Raw genomic sequence first — 26,537 nt, forward strand, 5'->3', positions numbered from 1 at the left:
GACCTTTGAGAGAACCAGAAATAAATACAAGACTGGTACAGTGGCATCTATTTGCTCACTTAGTCAACACAAACTTACTGAGTCCCTACCATGGTGAGGCACTGAGCTGCATGGTGGGTTTTTGGGAAAATGAAAGACCTGAGAGTTGCCTCATAGGTATGATAGGAAATGACAATCCATCATATGGTAAACTTTTATTTTAAAGCCTAAACCCCTTAGCTAAGTGAATTCAGGGATTTAACAAATATTTATTCTGTTGTATTCATTATTCTCCTCTTGAAATATTCTCGGCTAAGCTTTACGGCGCCATGCTCCCCTGAAATTATGTTCCTTGCACCTTAGACTTCTTTGCAGGATTTCTATCCGCAGCCTGTCGTTTATGTGTTGGTGTGCCCTGGAGTCTTCATCAGTCTGTTCTGCGGATTTTCCCGGGAGCTCTCATTGCTCCTATGACGTGTGGTATCACGTATATGATGTGAAAACCAGATCTAATGACACCAAATTCAGCACATCCAGTTCAAACTCTTCTCAGCTCATCTATGAACCCCTTCTCAACACTGACACCTGATGTTTCAAGGCACCCGAACTCAATATATAAATTGAACTAATCAACTTCTCCTTATTTTCCTGAATAACAGCCATCCTTGAAGTTTCCCAATCAAGAAACCTAGAAGTCATTCTTAGCTCCTTCCTTTTTCCTTCCTAACAACCAATCTCAATGTTCTATAGATTTTTATAGCCTAAAACACCTTAAGAAGTCACCCACTCGTCTTCATGCTCTTTGCTATTACTCAGTCCAGGTCACTACCAGTCCATGAGAACCTTCTCACAAATATCTGCTTAATCGGTCCTCCTGATTTCAATCTCACCTGCCCCCACTGATTTTACAGCCAGTCATACATTAAAAATGAAAATGTGATCACATTTTACCCTCGTTTCAAACCCTTCACTCTTCCCCCACATACTAAAGGTAAAAGCCTGACTCCTTTAGGGGCCCTTCAGACCTCTGCTTATTTTCCAAACTCCTATCTTGCCTCTGGTCCCTCAGTTACTACATTCCACCACCCCAAACTTTTTTCAGGTCCTTAAACATGATACTGATGCCCTCTTTCACCTAAAGTCTTACCATAGCCATCACATTGCCGAAAGCTTTTATCTTCGCTCCAAACTTGTCAATACTAACTGCTGGTTATCATTTATATATTGGCTTTCTTTGGGAAGCCTTCTTGGATTGCCCCTCTACCCAAGCTGACCCTTCTCACCTTTAACTCCCTACACTTACACCCAACCTACCATTATCTCCACCAAACAATGACAGAGCTTCTCATATGTTCCCACGGTGACTTATAATAACCCTCTAGTAGCATTTAAAAAATATTTTATTATAAACTCCTAGTTAACGTTCTTTCCCACTAATTCTGGTGTAAAAGACAAGAAGCTTTCCAGTGTGAGCATCTTGTCTTGGCATCTGTAGGACCTAGTACAGCGCCTTGCACAGAACTGGTGCTCAATAAATATTTGTTCAATGAGTATATAGAGCACTGTTTAGCTACAGGGAACTGAAAGGGGTTTAGAGATAAACACTTACCCTTAAGGAGGATAACATTCAGTGCAGAATGTCTGTTACACATAATTATATGACGATAATGAGTAAATAAAATTGACTCCAATTTGGATACATGGGGATTTGCGAGCACTGTAAATTGGAATTAAATATTTAGCTCTCCCTTATGGGATAATCTAATCCACACTAAACACTTCTGGAAGATGGTTTTATGATTTTATATTACAGATGAGAAAATAGGCACAAAGTTAATTGAGTTACTCAAAGTTACCCACTGAATCAGAAGCAGAGACAAGACTCAAAACTCAAAGTTGTCAATCTCCAGTCCTTAGGGCTATCATTTTTTAAAACATTGCTATGTCTTTTTTCTCCCCACAGTTCTATTGTGTGACTGCAGAATCACAACCCACAGATTTTAATAGATAGTATTCTCAACCTATCACCTATGGTATTGATATTTGGATGTGGAAAGTCAGGAATGGTGGCACCTTGTGATAGGTTTTCCTCTCATCTGTAGCATGAAAGGTTTCCCGTGATGTCTCTGTGCTCTTGTGAGTGCGGAGAGCGTCAGTTCCTTCTTCAATCTTAACAGTGCATCAGTCGTAGGCACTAGCTGCCTCTACCAAGTGCCAACATCGAACTTTTCTGCCATTGGACATCATATGGGATGATGCCCTACATTTAAAATGCCCATAGTTAGTTGGCTGGCACATTCTATTGCACTCGGTGGACATTTTGGTAGAAAATGCTGCCAATACTTCATAAATATTTGAGAAGCATCAAAGGCTATTAAATTTAACAGGATTACTGGTTCCAACATTCATATTGTGACAGAAATAAACACAGAAAGGTTTGTGCTGCCGTTTTAAAAGGCCAGCTAGGTACTAGGTACTCAGTGAGTATGTTGACATGTGATGTTCTGGGGACAATGGCAAATGTGATGCACAACCAAAATGCCTCAGAAAGCCTTCATTACCTTCCCAATATACATATTCAGTGTACATTAAAGCTTTGCTTTTTTGTAACAACAGCTGTGCTGATAACAGTTTCTCTGAGATATACAGAGTGAGTATGCACTTGAGATTTTTCTAGCCCCAGACTACATCAAACAAGTCATTTTATACCTGAATATAGCACAAGATGTTAAAGAATTTCATCTGTACAAAACTGTGCCTAACACAAGCCACTTTTGTTAGATATGTAGATCTTCTTGATTATTTTCAGATCAATTACACAATTTTCTGTTTACAGCTACAGCATCGCATAGAAGAATCCCCAATTATAGAAGATTTCCCTTGCTCTTTGGGCTTTGCCTAACCCATCCTTCATTTGCCAGAGGAAATGACTTTACCCCTAAAGCATTCAAGCCACTTATTACATCACTCCCCAGTCCTGTCTCATATCTCTGAGCCCAAGAAGAACTGTAAATGTCCAAAGTATTTTCTGTTCTTAACCCACAATGTTGACGTGAAATGAAATGCTGTTGTCATGTGAGTGTAACGGATTTTGTTTCCCCTAATAAAGACAGACACTTGAGTTACCCACTTGTAAGTCAGCCCAAGGAAAAAGAAAGGGAACTTCTGTCAGATGCCAAGTTAATATCAATTGCTCGCTCCTTGGAAATGTCAATTAAAATTCTAGTGTAACTTTTCAAACTCAATTTCCCAATCCAAGAAATGTGGATAAATGCATAGCGAACTGAGCAGCATGCAGGGTAGGTCTAAGGTTCATATATGTGTTAATACTCTGGGTTGGTCACTGGTAGATGACATTCATGGAGCCAGAACACTTTTGATTTTCACTAGAGTATGTAGATGCCATGAATCCATCCTCATTCATCAGCTCTGTTTTGGGGGAAATGACATCACAAAGATGTTGCTTTCATTTCCTAATGTTGCAGCTCCTATGAAATTACACCAGGGAATAAAGGTTCCTTTCACGAGCAGCATGAAGGCTGAGTTGGCTTCTTGCTTTTTGGAGATTATAAATGCTCTTAAACACTTCTACAGGAAGCAAAGTCCAACGTGGGCTTTAAAGTTCTGATATATATTTTTACTCTGTTTGCCACAGTGGTCTGAATGGGACAATATTAAATGGTTTTAATGGGGCAAAAAAAATGTTTTTATCCCTAGGATACCTGACCTACAGGAGAATTTAGTTTACCTGCAGAGACTCCATTTCTTCATCTTTTCTGTGGCTCTCCTCCAGCAGATCTATAATAAGAAAGTAAAACACCCATCAAAATATGATATAAAAATTGGTTGCATCTTATTATCAAACCCAATTCAGCCAGTGGCTTGTATAAACTATTGCCAGGAAATAGAATTTGTTGTTAAGTGTGAGAAGCCATGTGAACAAAACGCCTCTCAACCCAATGGATGAGATGTGGCAGAGCTCTGGGCCCGGGCAGACCTATGCCAGCTGGGAGACCCTGGGAGGTCCTAGCTCTGGTGGAGATACCCGACAAGGAGACCAACTCAATTACAAATATGAAATCACACCAGCATTTCAGAAATTGGGTCCAGTGCTTGTATAACTCAAAAGTAACACAAAGTTTTCCTTAAAAAAAGGTTTTCTTTTGAAAGAAAAATTAGAAACAAACCATTTGCTCTTAAATTCCCAAGCCAAGTTCCACCTCCAGAGTCAGTTTTTATAACCATATTAAAATACCCTGGAATAATGGGTGTTATTAATGGAAGTAGAACACCATCTTAACTGTAAAGTCACATTAATTATCATTTCCCACTGAAAGGGTGGGAAGCATTGAAGCTGTATCCGACCAAGAGTCTGGCACCATCTCAGAGAACTCAGTGGCTGGAAGGGGAGGTAGTCAACTGAAGAGAGTTCTGCCTAAATGCCTGAGCAAAGCCATGCTGTCTTAGTGCCCTACATTAATTTACAAACCTGTTGTAAAATTATATATGCATATATTTGGCAAGTAGACTTTTCTGCCTGCAGCTATACCACCCGGTGCTATGATCTTATTAGATCTCACAAACCTAAAGAGGGCTGGGCTGAGTCAGAACTTGGATGACAACTGGCAATAAACACCTACCGCAGTGCACATTAATATTAGCATTTGCCTTACTCTGTGATTGATACAGCTTACAAGGGGCTGTGCTGCATAAAAGGAAAATATAACTTACAGAAAGTATATATATACACCCCAGAAAGGCAAATGCAAATGTGTTTAGCAAGGATTACACTAGATGCAGCAGGAAGCAATAATATAGGGGAAAGCCAAGTCATGCTGGTATCACTCACAGCTGGGCGGGCAATACACTGAAACTTCAGGAGACCTAAAGGGTGATATAATTGATGGTGATGGCACCTTGAGACCGGGATGGCAAGCAAGTCTCTCAAGACAAAATGCACTGGGATTAAGGATAAGAGGGAGGGAGTTCTGCTCTGTACCTCAGAGGGGAGCTGAACTCTGCTCCCACACCTCTCATAATCAGTTATAATAAAGTTAAAGGAGTATGGGAATGCATTAGATTAAATTCGTAAAGGTTTTTTTTGGTGGGCATATAAAGTTCTTTAGCTGTACGGTGCAGAAACCAAAGTGAATGTGGTAGATTAAACGCCTTCAATCATTCTTCTTCTTGTGTCCTTACTCATTCGCACTGTGAAAAAAGCTACTTCTGATTGTAGCTACTTCCATCAAGGGGCCACAAGCACTACTTTCCACAGCTTGTATCTGGGCTGCTGCCCCACTTTATTTCGTAAAGAGAATATAGCAAAAGCAACTTTGTGTCAATCTGCATTGAGGGTTCAAGAGGTCACACATTTTCACTTTTCCAGTTCAAACTCTGTCACTACCACCTGAATGAATCCAGCCCAGCTTGCAGAGATGACAAGAGACACGTGGTCTGGGACTCTTCCCACCCCAGACACCCTGCAGGTTGCCCCCACTGGCAGCCAGCACATGCCCAGAAGCAGAGCTGCCCAGCTAAACTGAAGATGACCACAGATGACACAGGTGGGAATCCCGCCGAGCCCAGTGCCAACTCCAACTCACAGAATCAAGACCTAAATACGTGGAATTTGGAGATAGTTTGGTGCCTAGTGCTTGCTAACTGACAGCAACCAGTTGCAAACTGAACAAAAAGCCTTTGGAATCCATTAGAAAGCTATAGGAGTAACTAATAGAGATGTAGGAAAAAAGGGTCCAGGCCCTGGAGAGAATGACAACTGGGTCTGGGTGGGTAGTGATGCAGAGGGCGTGAACTAATGGGCACTTTATCCTGGGTGCCTCTAATCCTTGCGTCACTCCACTCAAGGTGAAATTCCAGAAAGAGAAGAGCTAATGAGCCCAGCTTAGGTCTCATGCCTACTGCTTGGCTAGGGGAAAGCATGGAGTGCTCTCACTGACAATCCCCAAAGGACCGGATAAAGGACAGAGACAGTTGCCAAATGCAAAATCAGAGCGCTGTAAACAGAAGAAGGCAGAGTGGACAGGCCAAAGCAATAGATGCCATCTCCAACTGATTTCAGTAAATTATGTCTTCAATGCACCTCTCCTCAATGTTTGTAAGATCACTATTCTGTTCCTACATGATGTAGCTATTTTGCTACCCTATTTAAGGATATTAGGTGGTTCTCAGAGCTGGGGTCCTTGTCATGAACTACACTGTTTATTTTTTTTAAGATTTTATTTACTTATTTTTCTTTTTTTTTCTTTTTTTATTGATTATGCTGTTACAGTTGTTCTATTCCCCCTTTCATTCCCCTCCACCCTACCCCCCATCCCCACCATTACCCCCCTCTTTAGTTTATGACCATGTGTCTCAAGTCCTTTAGATTCTATATTTCTCATGCTATTCTTGCCCCCCCCTTCTATTTTCTATCTACTGTCTATGCTACTTATTTTCTGTACCTTCTCCCCCCTTCTCCTCCTCCCACTCCCCTGTTGCTAACCCTCCTTGAGATCTTCACCTTATCTGTCCTTCCATTCTAAATGAAAGTTTTGCTGGATAGAGCAATCTTGGTTATAGGTCTTTGGATTTCATGACTTGGAATACCTCTTTCCAGCCCCTTCTTGCCTGTAAGGTCTCTTTTGAGAAATCGGCTGACAGTCTGATGGGGACTCCTTTGTAGGTGACTGTCCCCTTAGCTCTTGCTGCTTCTAGGATTCTCTCCATTTTAATTTTGGCTAATGTAATTATGATGTGCCTTGGTGTGTTTCTTCTTGGGTCCAACTTCTTTGGTACTCTCTGAGCTTCCTGGATTTCCTGGAAGTCTATTTCCTTTTTAATGGTACAATGGAACTGGAGTGATGGATGGTGGGGTCCATCGGCCAATACAGGAAACTGATCATGTTCCTCCAGAGTCAACGTGGTGTGGCCAAACATCGCACACCTTAGCTAAAACTTACTGGACAAATGATGAATACTGGATTTCTTATATAGCCCAACTCAACTCACACAGCTGATAAAAATATAGATGTGAAGTTCAGTTTCCCTGCAGAACTTCATAGTACAATTACTGCAGTCAGAAACTCGGTTCTCAGTTTTTTTCCAAGTACGTAAAGGTCATGTTGATCTTGCAACAAAGCTGACACTGGTAACAATGCTTGATTTGGGGTGACTGGACAAAAACAGCCACAGAAGAATTCTTACGATTGGTGTTTAAAATATAGAACCCTCGTCCTGGTCAGCTCCACCAGCTGTCATCCCAGCTTATGTTAAGAGTAGGCGTGGACATCTTGTGCTTCTGTGTCTGTCTATGCCACATCCCTTCCCAGCGAGAACTTCCTGTCCCTTTCCTGCATGAGATTCCTGTGAAACATTCAATCAAGGGGCCCAATGAACCTCTTCTGCCACAAAAGTGGGTCATGACCCAGGTTGGCCAGTCAGAACACCTTACCTCTTACAGCATATAAACTAAGAAACGCCAGCAGAATTACTTTGGAAACTAAGAGAGAATCCCTCTCCTCCTGAACCTACAAGTTTATAGCAGCCTGTACTTTCCATGATGTAAAAGAAACCTGTACAATGGCGAAGCTGACAAAGAAGAAAGCAGAGCCAAGAGACAGAGAGAATTGGCTGAGGACAAGATCACCCCTGCCTGAAGCACACCTAACTCCTGGACTTGTAACACTTTATTTTCTTTTACTTAAATTAGCTTTACTGTGGTTGCTGTCATTCTTTGAAGTTTCTGGGGATGTGGTATTATTGAAACTTTTTCTCTACTTAGAGACTTGGAGAACTCAGAGTGGGCAAGAACTTTCTATTCTATAGTGAAACGTTTCATTCTACCATAAACAGAGAGAGACGGGAGGCTCAAAGACAGCAAAGGGTTTGCCTGAGGTTGCCTGGATAGTGCTACAGCCACAGCCAGAGCTCAGCTCCTCCACTTGCTACAGCCACGGCCAGAGCTCAGCTCCTCCACTTCCTGCTCCGCTACTGTGTCATGCTCTCATTTGTACCACTCAGGACTTAATTGTACCCCTTTCTGTACTGTCATTCTAAAAAATGCGCACATTTGTGCTTCTCTCACTTCCTGTAGGAGTTCTCTGATGTCATCTTCCTTTCTTAACTACTAGTTCTCTAGCACTGCTACTTTGCTTGCATCCCCCAAATTTCCTCTCCTGTCTCTATCACTGCTCTGTGCAATTGCTCACTTGTTAGGTGCATGGTTCAAGTACATGCATTTGGAATGATAAACAGAGTTATTAACCTGTGCTGATGAAATATGGCTATTGGGCACTGCTGAGAAGTGAAGGCTCTACTGCAAACGGACACAGGATGAGAAAATATGGATGTAACCTCTAGGAAGCTGAAGTGACATAATGCTTTGACAACAACTGAATGTGCACCTCATTGTGACAAGCATTCTTGCTGTTTGTCCTTGACCAACTTTAGAACAAATGATCAGCATGGAAAAACGAAAGGGCCACTCTGCTCCCTTGCTCACCACTGGCATGTCCATGTTTTAATTTATTATTTTCTGGTTTGCCGTTCAATACAAGCAGCAATTCAACTGCCATGCAAATTGCTGTGTTGAAATGTGCTTCCATCAACACCAGTTAATGAAAGATTTTTTTTTGGTGAAAAGGGCAGCCATCCTGTGTCCTTTCCTTGGACTGGCTCCAAGTCTTTAAAGAGCTGATACTAATTCATTATGATATATAGTCATTAAGAAGGAGGGGGAAATTGCATTAAAAGGACACCATGAATGAGAATTGGAGAATAGTTTGTTTTTCTTCCACTTTGCATTTCTCTGGAACACTCAGGGTAACAGATCACAGCCATGTTTTTGGCCAAGACAGTCTCGTACCACTTCTTTGCAGTCTTCACCGCTAGCGGTCTGACTATTCAAGGAAGTTTGCCCCTTTTTTTTATGTTGACTCCAGTTCCTGGTAGCCATGGAACCAGACAGGTCATTGGTTAGTTGATTTACTTTTAAAAGGATAATCCCTTCCAGGTGTGCATGAGGAACACACCCACCTAGCAATTTGGCCCCTCACAGGAAGGCTGGAGATCAAGTTTAGAAATATTTGATTTTCCTTTAATCATAACTATTTTTAAAAATCTCACCTTGGCTCTGATTGAGTAGCTCAGTTGGTTACAGTGTTTTCCTGATACACCAAGGCTGTGGGTTCCATCCCCAGTGAAGGGCACATACAAGAAGCAACCAATGAAGGCAGAAATAGGTGGAACAACAAATTGATGTTTCTCTCTGTCTCTGTCACTCCTTTCCTCTCTCTCTATAAATTCAATGAATATATATTTCACATGTGTGAATATATATTTCACATATGCAAAATATATACATGCATATAATCATGTATGGTTGTATGTATTTACTGAAGCATATTTGTTGAAATTAACATATGACTACATTTTATATACACATATACAGAATCTTCCACACTATGCGTCAACCCATCTGGTAACAGAGAAGAAGTCGCAGAAACAGGGCTTCACTCACGGCAACGTTTGCAACAACAGCACTGGGGAGAGCGGCACTGGCAGCAGAACGCGGTGAACTGATGACTGCAATTTAGGGAAAAGCATTTAGATTCTGGCTTCTGTGCCTCACTTAATAATTCAGGACTCCTGATGAGTGTTACTCCGTGTGTCCTGACATTTAACGACAATGACAGACCATGTAAATTCTCAAAAGAATTCAATACTTTCTAAAAAGTAACTGTGAGCTAGTCTTCTGTGGATGGCAGTTGTGGTGTATTAAGATTGATCGAATTAAACAGTGTACTATGACCCTTAAGAGGTTATGAATGGCCCTAGACTCCCACAGTTGTGTACTGGATGCTAGAGACACTCGCTACACACTGAAGACCGTGGTCCATTTCTCTTTTTCTTCCTTGGCTCCCCAGTTGTTAGAAACATTGACATTTTAAGGACAGAAGGGACTGTGGGAATCAGGGTTTTTACATTTCTTTAAAAGAAGTAGAATTTTGTCTTATAAATAAAATCATATGCACTTTTACTTGTATATTATAAACATGTAATTTAGAAAGTCGAAAGGAAGCTGCTTTGGTGAAAGCAGAAGTGTAGGGCGTGGGGCCCAGCCTGGGGGACTTCCCTCCTATCCTTGGCTCGACCCTGTGATGTCATAGTGGAGCTACAAGGCTCCAATTATGCTGATTGAAAATCACTGATCTAATCCAACCTCCTCACATTTTATACATGAGGACTGAGCTCCAGTAGGTCAAAAGTCACTGTCAATGCCACACAGCGAACAGAAGTGCATGAACCTGAGCTCAGGGTTTCTAAACTGGACAGGTGCCAATACATTTGACATAACAGTGATGGCTCTTCTTTGCCATTTAATATTTATATTGAAATGACATAGTATTCAAACCTCTATATTGATGTCTATACATTTCTGATGCCTCCCAAACCTAAAGGAAACGTTGCTGAAACACTTGTATAACATCGATTATCTGTGACAAGTTACGGGCCGCCATAATGAAATGCCTCAACTCTGGGAGATAACATCAAAAGACGTGGCTTTGATCACCTAGGGTAGAGCGTCATCCCAATATGCCAAGGTTGCAGGGAGGGTCAGGACACATACAAGAATCTACCAAAGGATACACAAATATGTGGAACAACAAATCAATGTCTCTCTCTTTCTCTTTTTCCCCTTCCTTTCTGGCTCTAAAAATCAGTATGTTAAAGAAGTTGGTTTTGATGAAAAGCAAATATTTAGACACTTGAAAAGGCAGTTGTTTTTGGCAAGCTGTGTCTAATACCCAACATACAGAATATCTCTCTCTCTCTCTCACACACACACAAACTCCAAAAGTTTTCTTTAAATGAATGATGTTTGAGTAATTCCTCACCTTAATGTAGTATTTGTCAATAAATTTTCTTCCTATTCTATTACACTACTAAAAATAACTAAAATAAATGAATAATAATGACTCTAGTCAAAATACCTCAAAAACAATCAAATGTATTTATTTCAAATTAATATATGTAAACCACTTGAAACAGTGTCTGGTACATAGTAAGAATTATATATGTTGGTTTTTATTCTTTTTCAAAAGTTACCCTTCGGTATGCCCGCTAAAGTAAGGAAAATGTGTGAAGAATAATCAGTTGCATGTTTAAACAAACAAGCAAAAAAGCCTTCAGGTGTACTGCTCTTACACTGCACCTGTGATTGGCAGCTGCATTTTTAGAACTCTGCCGTATCTACTGCCACCCACTGGTAATATCTGGGCACACCACAATGAGTTAAGAGTTTTCCCATCCAGCCTGACCACAGAAAACACACAGGTTAACATGAAGACCAACATTAAAAAGTATGGCTATCCTCTGTGGTTTGTCTCAGACGCTGAAACAACATGCTGGTCTGCAGATGGAGCCCAAATGACCCAATAAATGAAAGGTTTCGAATCCGCTGTCTGTCTCTGGGGTATGTGGTAAAACATCCAAATACAGGTACTCATATTTTACTTGATGTCAATTCATGTCTGGTGAAACTTTCCATCTTGTCAACTTTAGAGATTCAAAACCTCATCTCCACAAAACTGCTAAACTACAGAAAACAACACAGGAATCTACCCCATTTCACCTCCATCTTGGCTCTGGCACGGAGAAGCACCAAGATACAGAACAAAGGTTCTGACTTGGCCAAATATTACAAGTTTTGTCATTTCTATTAGCAACAACAGCAGAGAAAATAAGAACAGACTCATTAGGAAACAGGCCACTGTCCTATATTGGTTTAAGGGCTGTCTTGGTCGAAGGACCACATGTGACAATTAGCAAAATGAACAAGTTTATGATGTATTATTAAAACCACTTCTGAAAGAAGTTTCAAATGCTCAAATCAGCCATAAAATCATGTTTCTTCCTATGTATACTATAACTCATTATGCTCATCTGAGACAAATTTTGGCTTTTATTTAAATTCTTCAGGTTAGAAGGTAGTTTATAATGAACTTCGTTTTGGTTTAGGACTCATAAGGTGCAAGTAGGTAAGTGGTTTTGGTCCTATAGGAATCCTGCATATTTGACTTGTTCTTCGATCAAGTCCCGTTCCTGGACATTGCAAAAGCTGGTGCCGGCTTCCCGATGCACCTGCCATTAAAGCAGACCTAGGTTTTGGGGACCTTCCGGACTCCCCAGATCTACCCGGATCTACTCTAAATGTATTAGAGACAATGTTCTGAAACCCAAACGTGAAGAACAAGTCTTGAAAGCAGTGAGAGAAAAACATACCTTAGGTACAGGGGGAAAACAATTCAAATGCTAGAAGATTTCTCATTAGAAACCACAGAGGCCATAACACAGTGTTTAATGCTGAAAGAAACAAATCGACAATTCAAAACCCTGCACACAGTGAAAATGTCCTTTAGAAAGGAAGGTGAAGTCAACACATTTTCAGGGAAAAAAAAACATTAAAAAAATTTTAAATAAAAATGACAAAAAATTTTCTCCAAATAAGGAAGAAACAATAAAAAACATCTTAAATGACTAGGAATCAAAAATATAGAGAAATCCAAACGATTTCGCTTCTCCTATGCAGTTTTAAAACTGATGATTAAAGCAAAAATATTTAACACGATTTGATGTGTTTTTAAATGAGTACAGAGGAAATATTTAAGAATTATATTTTAACATGAAAGGAGAAAGTGTCTACACTTCAAACTGGTCAATGACAATAGCAGTAGACTGTGATAGCTATCAATCTATAATCTAGTGGTTAGAACAACCACTAAAAAATCTACCCAAAGAGATGAACTTAAAAACACAATTGTTAAATCAAAATGGAATTCTAAAAATTGCTCAAATGACCCACAGTAAGGCAGAAAAAGAAGCAGAGAAATGTTTTAAAAATGCTCAGAAAACAAACAAAACTGGCAAACTTAAATCCTAACATATTAATAATCACAATATATGAAAAACAGTCTAAGTAAACCAATTAAAAGAAATTGGCAAAGTGGATTAATGACCACTTTGCTATTAATCCATGACATCACCCATGGACGCAACTATAAGCTATTAATAAGAAGTTCACTTCGAAGATAATGTATGGGCAGGATAAAAGTAAAAAATGAGCCCTGGCTGGTGTAGCTCAGTGGATTGAGCACGGGCCTGCGAACCAGACAATTGCGGTTTGATTCCTGGTCACGGCACATTCCTGGGTTGCAGGCCAGTTCCCTGCAGGCCAATTCCCAGCAGGGGACGCACGAAAGGCAACCATACATTGATGTTTCTCTCCCTCTCTCCTTCCATTTCCCTCTAAAGATAAATAAATAAAATATTTTTTAAAAAAGTAAAAAATGGAAAAAATATACCCTGAAAACATTAATGAAAAAGTACCAAAATGACTTTGTTAATATGAGATAAAGTAGACTTCAGCACAAAGAAAATTATCCAAAACAGAAAGAAACATTATGTAATGACTTATAAAGGCTAATCTACCAGAAGAAATAACAATGCTATATATGTATATACTAAAAAAAAAAGAAGGCTTCACTATATGCTATGAAAAAGGTAATATAAGTGGAAGAAAAACTAGAAAAGTTCAAAATTAGACTTGGAGACTTCAATATCCCTCTCTCAACAATTGATAATAATACTAGACAGAAAATCATGGAGCATATAGAGAAGGATAGGTATATAGAAGGAAAGTCTCTAACAGAAACTAAACACTTCTAAATAATCCATGGGTCAAAGGGAACCTCTCAAGGCAGAGAAAAAATATCATAACTGAATAAAAATGAAAACAGAACATATTAAAGATTTCAGGACGCTGCCGAAGCAGTGCTGAGAGGAAACTGTATAGAATACTCTATGCTCCCACCTCAAGAAGTAAAATAAAAAAGGAAAATGAAGGAAATGCCAAGCAACAGAAAAAGAAATAATAAAGAAAAGAACAGAAATCAATGACGTTGAGAACAAGAAAACAATAGAAAAAAATCAACAAAACAAAAAGCTGAAAGGGGGGGGAGGGAACAGACACAAATCACCAACAAATTGTAAGCATCAGGAATAAAACAGTGGTATCACTACAAATCCTGTAAATATCAAAAGGATATTAAGGGAAGACTATGAGCAACATACAAATTTGACAATATAGATGAAATGTACCACTTCTATAGAAAAAAAGAAGTGCCATGAATTACCCAGTATAAAACATATGATTTACAAAGCCTTGTAACTATTAAGGAAATTGGATTTGTAATTTTAAAACTCCTAGAAAAAAATCTCCAGGCCTGGAGGTTTTACTAGTGAGTTCTACCAAATGTTTATAGAAGAAAATTAATTTTACACAACCTCTTCCAGAAAACAGAATAAAGGGGAGTAATTCCCAATTCATTTTTTTTTTAAATTATTTATCTTTAGAGGGGAAGGGAAGAAGAGAGGGAGAGAAACATCAATGTATGGTTGCCTTTTGTGTGTCCCCTGCTGGGAACTGGCCTGCAGGAAACCAGCTTGCAACCCAGGCATGTGCCCTGACTGGGAATCAAACCGGGATTATCTGGTTCCCAGGCCCGGGCTCAGTCTACTGAGCTATCCCAGCCAGGGCTCCCAACTCATTTTATCAAGCTAGTATCAACATGCTACCAAAACTATATAGACAGTTTTAAAAAAAAGAAAAAAAAAACCCTGTAGCTCCTGCTTCAACACAATTGCAAAAATTCTTAACAAAATATTAGTAAATAAAATTTAACAAAATATTAGTAAATAGTTAGTAAAATGAGTTATATATCATGATTAAGTTGGGTTTATTCTAGGAATGTGAGGTTGGTTTAATATTCAAAAATCAATTAATATATCCATCATCTTAACAAGCTAAAAAATAAAAATCACATGATCATATCAATTGATGCATAAAGAGTATTTGAAAAAATTTCATCACACATTTATGATTAAAGAAAAAACTCAGAAAAAAAAAGTAGAACGGAACTTCCTCAACTTGATAAAGAGTACTTACAAATCCCTACAATTAGCATTACCCTTAATGGGGAAAGATGAGACATTTTTCCCTTAAGATCAGAAACAGAAAGGCAAAAATGTCATCTTGCACAATTCTTATTCACCACGGTATCGAGGGACCTATCCAGTGCAATGAAACAAGAAAGGAAAAGGTGTACAGTTTAGAAACAAGGAGATAAAAGTATACCTATTTGTATATGACATGACTGTCCTCATAGAAAAATCCCAAAGAATCCATGAAAAAAAACAAAAACAAACAACGAACAAAACAAAAGCTCCTGGAATCACTAAGTGGGCTCAGAGAGGCCACAGGATACAAGTTAAACATACAAAAATGAATTATATTTCAGTATATTAGGAATGAACATGTGGGGACCAAAATGTTAAAAATTACGGCACCACCTGACAAGACTTACAAAAATGAAACAAGTGTACATTTAACAAAACATGTAAAGGATGTATAGGCTAAAAACTACAAAGCAATAGTGAGGTGTACATGGCTTGGAAGATTCTTACTGTATCAATTCTCTCCAAATTGATATGCATACAAGTTAGGTGCAATTTCCATCAAACTCCCAATAGTTTTTGTAGCTAAACACAAGATTATCCTAAAATTTATATAGAGAGGAAAAAGAACTGGAATAGCTAATTCAATATTTTAAAAGAAGAATAAATGGGGAGAAAGACTGGTTTACTCAATTTCTAGACTTATGATATAACTACAGTATCAGGGCTGCATGGTCCTGTTGGAGGTATATACACACAGTTCAATGGACAGATAAAAATGCAATTATAGAAATGGAGAATTAGTAGCTGCCAGAGGTTAAGGATGGACTAGGGATAGGAAGGAAGTCGGTGTGGCTTATAAAAAGCAACATGAAGGTTTTTTGTGTTGATGGGAATATTCCCTGCCTTGATTGTATCAATGTCAATACCCTGATTGTGATATTGTACAATAGTTTTGTAAGAGATTTTCATTAGGGGAATGGGTAAGGGAGATCTTTGTATATAATAGGATCTCTCAGTATTATTTCTTACAACTTCATGTGAACAGAAAATTATCCTTAAAATAAAGAGTTTAGTTAAAAAATCCAGAAGGACTTTGGACAAGATGACAGACAAAGATATTAAGAGATAACTGGTTAATTAATGACTTCTTAGGGTAAGTACCTCATCATCTGCCCCTTCCTATTCATCACTATGGCAGCTACCCTATTTATTCCAGGCAGCCAACTTCTCTTTTCTGGGCAGCTACTATTACTCGTATTCCTAAAGTGAAGTGTCTGGTTTGACATTCTGCTGCTACTAAGAGAAAAGAAGAGATAACCTTGGACATGCTGAGGAATGTAGAGAATGTTCTTTGGTGTCAGGGTTACTTAAAAAGATCATTGTATCCATCCCTCCTCCTTAAAACAGGGACAAAAATGGCAATTGTTATGATTAAGATAATGTATGTAACCTTTTCAAATAATAGTCATTATAATCACAATTATTGTTTCATCATACCTGTATAGATATGAAAATTACTATTATTATGAATATAAATTGTGTTGATAATTAGGCCTGCTTTCTCTCAGATACTGCATTCTGAAGACTGAGATTCTATATTATTATTGTCTCCCTCTTTCCATATCGTACAAACCAGAAATTACATCCTTTCTTGTTGATCTGAATTCATGGGAATTAGTAGGATTTTGTAAGACAGTGCAGTATTTATTAAACACAACATGGATATTATGAGGGAAAAAGTTGTTTACCAAAACCTTTCAGAGAAGCAATGAATGACATCTTCAACTTCTATACATTCTATTTCAAAAATGTATCTGAAACTCCAGCTGTATTATTACGGCAGCATTTTGCCTGTGTTCCTTCCCCTCCCTGCCTCTCCTATCACTCAACCATTCCCCCACGTATCCCTGAGTTATGAATCTAAAACAGATATGCTTGTGTCATTTTTTGCTTTGAACTGCTTACAGTATTGGATTTCATCTGCGCTGCGGTAAGTGACTGATTGATGACAGCTTCCTGGTGCGTGTATGGTTGATATTCTTGGGACAGACCTGAACTAAGTGGAAGGAAGTTCTTAAATTGACTTTCGATGCCCTCCAAGGATATAGGGGCAGAAGAGAAGAGTGAAATGTACCTAGTACTTCCCAGGCTGAGATGCCCAAACTCCTGAGGATGTCATTTATAAAGCATCCATCTACAAATTTACTTCCAGCTCCTTATCTTCTGTCATCACTGCAGTATCTCCTCCATTATTGCAATGTCCCTCCTAGACTCCACTAACAAGAAAATATCCAACCGTTCTTCAAACCCTGGCTTAAAAACCAATAATCCTCTGTGGACTTTCATGAACCGTGCCATGCCCAAACACCACTCGTAGTCCTACAGATAGTGCTTCTGCTTGTGTTCTCCCAAAGTATTTTGTTTGTACTTTTATTATAGTGTTTATTCTACTATAGTTAATGGTTACATATTTGGATCTGCTACTAGATTCAAACTCTTTGAAAAGTAATCCATTTCAGTAGCTTTCGTTCAGAATATAGTATACACTAAAGAAACTATTGAGTAAATGCATTTTTAACAAGATAATAAAAGCTAAATTTCTTACTAATGTTCATGCAATAAATGGAGCAGTAAGAAGAGAAAACCTTTACTCCTACTTTGCTCTACACTGGTGTCTACATCTACACTTGATATCTGGAAAGCCAGAAAGAGCCTGCCATCCTGAGTGGATTCAGAGACATCACCACAGGCTTCAAGAAAAGATGACAAATCAGATGATATACAATTGGTAAATACTACCAGCATTTCAAAATGATCATTCTGAGTTATAACTATATTTTATTATGCTTCACATTACTTTTTCTCTATGTTATCCCTTCTAATCTTCCTGGAGTGATTAAAAGCAGTTATCCTCTGACAAAAGTCAGGAGAATCTAGTCAGGTTTGAAAACTGTCAATTAAGACAATCATGGCAAAACCTATACACTGCAGGTCAATCAGTAATGTTCAAGTCAATGGCCAAGTTTCCACCAGGGGCATTCAAAGACTGCATGGTTTACTCAGCTTGGTGGAAAAAATACAAGAATGGGAACAGGAGACCTAAGTTCTCGTTCTTCCTCTGCTATTCGTCAGCTAACAAGACTGGTAAACAGAGACGTGATCATTCTTGGCCATGGTGATCAAATCAGTAAAATACTGGGAGTGGAGTGGATTATTGTGAAGGTCCGTGTAGCACTGAGATTTTACACAGTGTTCTTTCATAGGTTGCTTGCTGCGCAGTCTTTAAGCATTAGTTGAGTGGCTCCATCTGTACCAGTAACATTATTCAAAATTGATATAGATGACAATCACCCCCAAAACTTTGTAGAAACCCAAACAGATTCTCACATAATTTAAGTATTGTTAGGACTGTTTATAGATAATAAAGGACACAGGAGAAGTTCATTCTCATTCACCTCAACCATCTATCTGTTTTATATCCAGGGTAAATATACTTTGGATCATTTTAGGTCTTCCTTTTTCATTTTTTTTAATTCTCACAATTAAAATAATTTTTCTATTTCTTCTTATTCAGAGCCATCTTTAAAGCCCAACAAACAAATCAATAGTTTCTTCTGAGTACAGAATGGACTACACAACCAAATATTCTGATTTGTCACATCAGTTTCTTTTCTTGTCAGCATCAAGGCAAAAAAAGACCAAGATTGTTCTCAAAAGACAGCTTTCCCCCAGACCAGGCACCAGACGGAAAAGGCTGCTCATGAATAGGTAAGACCGGGATTTTAGTGGTTTAGTCTTTTACTGTTAACAAGACATAAAAACGTCTCATTTAAAAAGAAGGGATTCAAAAATTACCCAATTAACTGGTAATGAAAAAAACAAAAGTAAACCAAACAGTTTCCAATATAAGATTATAGCATGAAAAGAAAAATTTTAAATGAGTGTTTTCTTTGGCGTTATATTCAAATGGCAAATAGTTCTCATGGATAATCTCACAGGTCATTGCTTCCATTAATCAGTAACTTTTCCTAAACATAAAAAAGCCTCAAGTAATTTTTAATAGTGATTACAACGGCCTAGTTCATTAACAAATTGTCATATTAACATTGGCCACATTGTACTGCCTATCTTTAAAGGTTACTCATTTCATTTTCATAGATTTTCATTAACTTTTCCTTTCCCACTGGACTGATTATTTAATAGCCACAGAGGCCTCTTGCCTTTTCATGTGTGTGGATCTGCAGCATTTTGACTGAAAAAGAAGTCCAGAAAATGCAAACAGTGGAGATCCCAAATTAAATGGTAGTGGTGACTTGCAGATACATTATTTTAAAAAGCTAGGCTCTGTGAACTCCAATGGCACGCTGACCGGATCAATTTCTTGTTGCCACAATACTTCTGAAGTCTCTTTAAAATTCCTATCTTCATCAGCAGCTTCCCTTATTTGCATTAGCTATATACACCATTAGCTATGGTATATATAATCATAACAGGCTAGAGGGAGTCTAAACTTATAAAACAGGGAAACAAAGAAAAATGGTCATTGTTTAGATTCCCTACATTAGGAAGTGTGATGTTTGTTTGGGAAACAGAAGGTACTACACTCGTAACTGAAAGCACGGTCTGGCCGCCCGCTGCTACGCAAGCCATCACTCGAGAGGCAGGTGCTGACGTGAAGGAAAGCGGTTCATTTACACGCCAGCCATCTGGAAGGCGGGGACTCATGTCGCAGAGCCCCTCTCTGCACCTCAGTGGAGGCAGAGGTTTCCATAAGGAGGGAGACAGGAACAGAACGAAGAGATCAAGGGACAGGGTTAAGGAGTGCTCTCCATGCAGACCAGCACAGTCCATTCCGTAAGGTGAGTGGCGGTCCGGGTGTGCGTCATCCCACGCGTGCGTCATCCCACGCGTGCGTCATCCCACGCGTGCGTCATCCCACGCGTGCGTCATCCCACGCGTGCGTCATCCCACGCGTGCCCTACCTACCCAGTGTACCCGGGCTCTTACCTGTCCCTCAGCAACCAGCAAAGTTTTGCACTTGGGGCTAAAACCTTTAATAACTGCTCCCACAGTCACCACAGCCTGCTTTGCTTTAACACAGCATTTTTATATTATTTTTAAATAATAATAATTAAAAATATATATCCTTATTTATCTGCTCCACCTTCTTCATTCAATGAGGGCTCTTTGGAGAGTGCAAAGGGTCTCTTTGCACTTATTCAACACAGTACCTAGAATCCAGGAAACACATAATGAATACTGACTAAATGATTATATATTATAAATTTGTATTATGGCCCTGGCTGGTGTAGCTCAGTGGATTGAGCGCGGGCCTGTGAACCAGAGTATCGCAGTTCGATTCCCAGTCAGGGCATATGCCTGGGATGCAGGCCAGTTCCCAGCATGGGACACACAAGAGGCAACCATACATTGATATTTCTCTCCTTCTCTCCTTCCCTTCCCCTCTAAAGATAAATAAATTTTTTTTAAAAAATTGTATTAAAAACTAATGTATTCTGGTTTTTGAGATTTGAGAGATTTCTGAACCATGATGGAGAATACTGCAGATATAACTATGCTACTGCAAAACTAAGATCACAAATTTCTCCACTAAAACCTTTATTTGCAATAAATTACATAATCAAATATCTGGTTTATGTGACTGCAAATATAATACTGTGATTTTTTTTAATACTGTGATATTTTAAACTTAGTAAAGCATTTGGGTAAGCAAATATTATGTAATTGGGAAGGGCGAGGCATGACTCATTTTTTTAAAGTAACCTCGTTTAATATTTTAAGATTTACCTATAAACTGAAACTGCTTGCCTGTAACTGACTTTGAACCTTTTAAAACCAAAGCATTCAGTCCCATGTCTTGCACTTTGCACCATGAATACTGTGAGTTTTGTGTAAGATACGAATTTAAAGGTCACACGGTGACAGTCACCCCCTCCCGTGCACCCGCCTTCCTCCGCTGGGCGAGCATCCGGTGCCATCTTCCCACAAGCTGATGGATTTGCACTTTGCTTCATCAGGTCTCCCACGAGCCAAAAACACATTTTAGACATAATTATGGGAGCAGTCTGTGGCAGTGGAAAACCAAGTTAACTGAACCACATGGAAATAAAACCCATGTCATTGGTGGCATTACCAGTACACTCTAACCAACAGAGTTAACCTCAATGTACATAGCAAGCAAAAATAGCACAGCACTCCATCTTTGGGAGAAATCAGTCCCTTGGAAAAAATGCAATAAGAAGAAAACACCTGGACTCATATTTTTCTGGACCAAAAGAGGACACAAGTATTAATTTTTTTTTAAATTACACATGTACATGGGTTAAAAAAAGCAAAACCTGCTTGTTGAAAAAAAGTTTAAAGTGAAAAGTAAGCCCCATGAAAAGGAAGCTTTATGATTCTACATTAAGAAAGAGAGAGCACTGAAGAATAAGTGAATGTACAATAAAAACTTTTTTTCTTATTCTTTTTATTAAAATATTTAATTTATTTTTTAGTGAAAGGGGAAGGGAGGGAGAAAGAGAGGGAAGGAAACATCGATGTGCAAGAGAAACATCTATCAGTTGCCTCTCACACACCTCCAACTAGGGACCTGGCCTGCGACCCAGACATGTATCCTATCCTGACTGGGAATCAAACTGGAGACCTTTTGGTTCTCAGGCTAATGCTCAATCCACTGAGCCACACCAGCCAGGGAAAATTTTTTTTATTCTTAACTGACCTAACATTTGTTCAAAGTAATAAGAGCAATAATGTATTCAATTGTGTATGTTATGTACACACCTTGTGTGTATGTGTATATACTCATGTATGCTTATATGTAAGTGAAGTGAATGACAGTAATAATGTGAGGGACAAAAGGGAAGAAAATCAGGCTATTTCGTTCCTATAAGGTACTTACATTATCTGTGAAGTGGTACATAGCTAACCAAAGTGGACTTGTGTCCATCCTAAATGCATGTTGCAACTTCTAGGGCAAACAACCAACAAAAAATCTAAATAGACCTTACACTCTTCACAAAAATTAACACAAAACTGATCACCAATCCAAATATAAAATGCAAAACCAGAAAACTAGAAAACAACAGAAGAGAAAACCTAAATAACCTTGGATATTGGGGTATCATTTTTAGATACAACACCAAGAAACACGAATGAAAGAATAATGGATAAGATGAACATTAAAATTAAAAGCTTCTGCTCACACAAACAATATCAAGACGATTAGACAACAAGGCACAGACTAGGAAAAATATTTGCAAAAGACACATCCAATAAAGGTCTGTTATCCAAAATATACAAGAACTGTTCATGCTCGACAATAAAAAAACTCACTACATGATGAAAAAGTGAGTTAAATGAAAAGTGTGATGTTGAACAGTGCATCGTGTGCCACCATCTAGGTAAAAGTTAAGAGGAAAATATGTGTTTCTATTTGCTCACATATGCATAAGTTATTCTTGGAAAAGTACCTAAGAAAATAGGAGTGTGCAAATGTATGGCAAAGGAATAGTACTGAGAGCAATATTTTTCAATATGTTCTCTAATGTACTATTTTAGTTTTAAAACTGGACTCAGTGGTAAATATAGAGTATTTATTGAGAACTTATTATGTTCTAAGAATAGTAAAATAAGAGCTTTTTACTTGTTATTATATTATTCAATTCAGCTTTATTAAACACTAGAAGGCTAAAGAGAGAATATTAAGAACTTTCCATTGTTATGAATTATTGAAGAGGAGAAAGAACTAGAGACTAGCATCAATTACCAAAAATAGTGCTTAATTTTTTATCTAATGTAAATTTTGGTTTAGAACGAGAAAGAATTAATTATACATTATAAATTATGGCCAAGAAGATCAGTAGTGAAATCTAGTGAAAAGTACCTCAATAAGATAAATGTATAATTCAGTTTAACACTAATGTCAAAACATTAAAGTATGGTTCTTTTAAAGTAAAATCATCTAGATAAAACTACAACTTTATTTCATATATTCCTCAAAGTTAAATGATAAAAGAATGTTAAATATTTTAAATATGAGAAATCGGTAAATACTATTCTTGAAAACTTATTTTAAAAGCACCCAGGATATGATAATAGCTATGGATCTTGTTGTTTTAAGTGTGTAAGCCACGAAAGTATAGTCTGCCTTTTAATATTCTAAAATAATACTAAACATTTTTTTGTCCATTATTCTTCATAGACTTCAGAGTTGTTTTATTTTCTCTGATGAAATTGTGTTAAAATTGTCTTAGAAATTTCAGAATGACTTGTTGAAAGGCACAAAAAGGGAAAAGAAAAACATAGAGTTACATATACATATAAAATTAAAGAAAAAAAGAATGTTAAATTCTAAGATTAGAAATATCATGGACAAAGAATGATCATATAATTTGGTCACAGGACTTGTTATGCATGATGCCCTTGGTGATTACCACATTAGATCTTATTAGACCAGAAATTATAATTCTTATTCACTTTCATAAGTACCATAAATTTTCATTAAAGTTCACCAAAATTTTAATCTGAAAAATATCAAAAGATAATCATATTATTTGAGCATGTACTAATTACTTAATAATACTACATCTTGCAAACTGAAAGCAAACTAGAATATAAAAACACTAGTAGTATAAACTAATCTGAAGAGAAAAAAATGGACCTAGTCCAATTTGGACATCTTAATACTAATGAAAATTAAAACATCACCACCTGTGGAATTACTGTTGAAACTACTGAAACTCACTGAATCCAGGGATGCTGCAATGGATCCCATTACATTTTGAAAGTCATTTCTAAGATCCTACAAGATGAGAGAAACAGAGTCACTGTCCTTATAAGCTTAGAAAGAAGTGTTTCTATGAGGAAAGGACCGCTGGGGTCTCCATTATGTGGAGCACACAGTAGGTGCAGTGATTGCAGTCTGCCTCGAGACTACTATGAAACAGCAGAAGCCATCTTACAAAAGTATCTTCCAAAATCATTATCCAAAAGATCTTAACAAGAGACGGTCTATGTAATCACACATTCTCTCTCTTCCTCCAGGGTGGGGGGCAAAAGCAGGGTTACAGTTGTTCGTGTGGAAAATAACACAATAATTAATAAAGAATAATGCACACTGGAATAGAACTCTGGGTTTTGCTTATTCACCACTGTAAACCTACTTGTGCCCCACACTGTGCATATATACTTGCATGTGTACTATATAACATAAACATGTAATATATAACTGGCTTCATTATATTTTGACAAAACACCATTGAGAATTAAGATCACAAGCCACCCAGGAACAAGCCTGGAGGGGAGCAATGGCCCGAGAGCGCAGTGAGGCCTTCCAGGAGATGGAGTGCCTCAGGATGGGTAGGTTGAGATGTGAGCAAACACAGAGAGTCTCTTTGCCATCACAGTAAAGGAAGTACGAAGGAAACCATTTACTTGTTTTCATAAAAGCTAATCTCAATTTAACAAAGAAAAGGTGATCGCAGAGATCATTTTGTACAGTTTTCCAAAATAACATCAGCTCTTTCATATTTGACAAGGTTTTAAATTAATAGGTAGCAAAGGGTCACAGATAAAGGAAAAGAGAGATGTAAGAATTAATGAGTGAGGTACACTAAATCTAAATAAAATGGGAAGGCTGTTAAAAATGAAAGGATGGGAAGGAAAAAAAGAAAGCACCGATTTCCAAATGACAAAATGATTTACTCAGCAATAATGCAATTTGTTTTATAGAACTGCATTTCTATTATTGTTCTATAACTTCCATATGCTGGAACCAATGGACACTTTCTTACTCACCTCTTACTTGGGATCTTTGCAGCATCTGACACTGCTGGCCACCTGCCTATCCCAGAGACTCACCATCTCCTCGGCCCCCATCACACTGCTCTCCAGAGGTCCCCCCTACCCTTTTGTCACTCCTCAGTTATCTTTTGAGAATTCCCTTTTCCAAGGTAAAATATTACTATTTAATGAGTTCTGTCCTTAATTCAGGTTAACACCACAGGGTTTCTACAGATCTGGTTCCAGAACATAACTAGCCTAATTTCAGCCTCCATGACCCACCCATGGCCACACAGAACCCTGTCCCATCTAGGTAGGTGGCTTCATGAGATCTTGTTTTCATGATTTTTTTTCTGTATAATTCTTTGCCTTTCCTTGCCTGTATAATTCTGACGCAAGCTTTAAAACTCAGGTACAGCAAGTGTCTTCTTCTGTAAGAATTTTCTCATAAATTCCTAGTATAACATGACTTCTATCTGTGCTTCTGTTGAATATGCTCATGTAATAGGTACTCATCACCACTTAAAAGTACTAATTCACCTGGCTGCTTTCTGCTAGACAATAACACATCATTAAAAAACTTTTTTATTAAGAAGTATAAAACCCACACAGAAAAGGTTATTGAATGTACAGCTCAGTGAATTACCACCAAGCATACGCCTGTGTAACTACTCTCATAAAGACCATGTTTTATTTAAATTTGCATCCTCAATTATTAATCTATGATAAATACTAACAAATGACATTAGTCGGGCTTGGAGTATATTAATCATTGCAAGAAATCATCCTAGTGGTATGACACATTTCATTTCAACCTTAAAAACATTAGATTTTAGATACAAAGATCAATGATCATTTATAATGGGGAAGCTGTATAGTCATGTAAGCTAGTAACAGCAAGAAACTGAAGTTTGCAATTCAACAAATATAATATTAAACAACAACTTTGCCAGGAAACCAAAAATACAGAGTTTGGCATCAAAACCCAGGGAAAAATCAGGGTCAATCAAATATTACTCTTGTCAGCCCATGAGCTTTTGGGCTAGTCACTTCCACGGGACAGCTCTCTAGGAGAGAAAAGATCTCCAGGAGAAAAATCCAGAGATACACAACGTACCAGCACCTAAGCAACTTGGCTTCTTAGCTCTTCAGACATCAAAAGGATTGATTAAAAGGGAGCAGCTACCCACTTGCCTGCCCCATGGTGAATGGACGTTAGAGGCTGCAAGCAAGGTGGTCAGGAGAAATGCTATTGGACCACGGAAAGCACAATTCCAAGAGCCAATAGCTTAGAAGTGACAGCAGCACGCAGGCCCAATGGTACACAGAATTGAGAGACTGTTTCAATTCACATAAGCACAGTTTGCAGTTTGGGATGCTAAACAGCAAAAGCTTAAACACAGAAAGGCTATATAAGCAATAGCAGCAGCTGCTAACCAAAGGGACTAACTACAGATGCACTTCACTTTGAAAGGGCTGCAGGTCTCCTGTGGCCCGTTCAGCTCCATTCTTTCTGATGGGAAAAGTATCCCTACCAGACTCAAATAATTATTTAACAAAATTTAAAAATTTGCGTTCAATTTCAGTATCTCATTTTTACTTCCCTGATGGCTCATTCAAGGAGAGCTATAATACCAAGCAGAGATGCTTAATAGGAATCACCGTAGTGACAATGACAATAAAAACAGCTAAAGTTTGAGTGCTTTCTGTGTGGCAGAGAGTATGCTAAAAGTGTTCCT

The 26,537-nt window shown here is 38.2% G+C and overlaps 1 protein-coding gene across 11 annotated transcripts in view; it reads right to left on the bottom strand.

The window, feature by feature from the left end:
- Positions 1–26,537, bottom strand: part of CEP128 (centrosomal protein 128) — a 355,354-nt gene that overhangs the window by 71,814 nt on the left and 257,003 nt on the right. For all 11 annotated transcript variants that reach the window (XM_053673395.1, XM_053673403.1, XM_053673396.1 and 8 more), the window contains one exon: positions 3,728–3,777. In XM_053673395.1, coding sequence (XP_053529370.1) covers positions 3,728–3,777 — 50 coding nt within the window. The remainder of the gene's footprint in view (positions 1–3,727; positions 3,778–26,537) is intronic.

This window comes from Artibeus jamaicensis, unplaced genomic scaffold (genome assembly GCF_021234435.1).
Source record: "Artibeus jamaicensis isolate MK-2021 breed Jamaican fruit bat unplaced genomic scaffold, CSHL_Jam_final contig_851, whole genome shotgun sequence".
Classification (NCBI taxonomy): domain Eukaryota; kingdom Metazoa; phylum Chordata; class Mammalia; order Chiroptera; family Phyllostomidae; genus Artibeus; species Artibeus jamaicensis.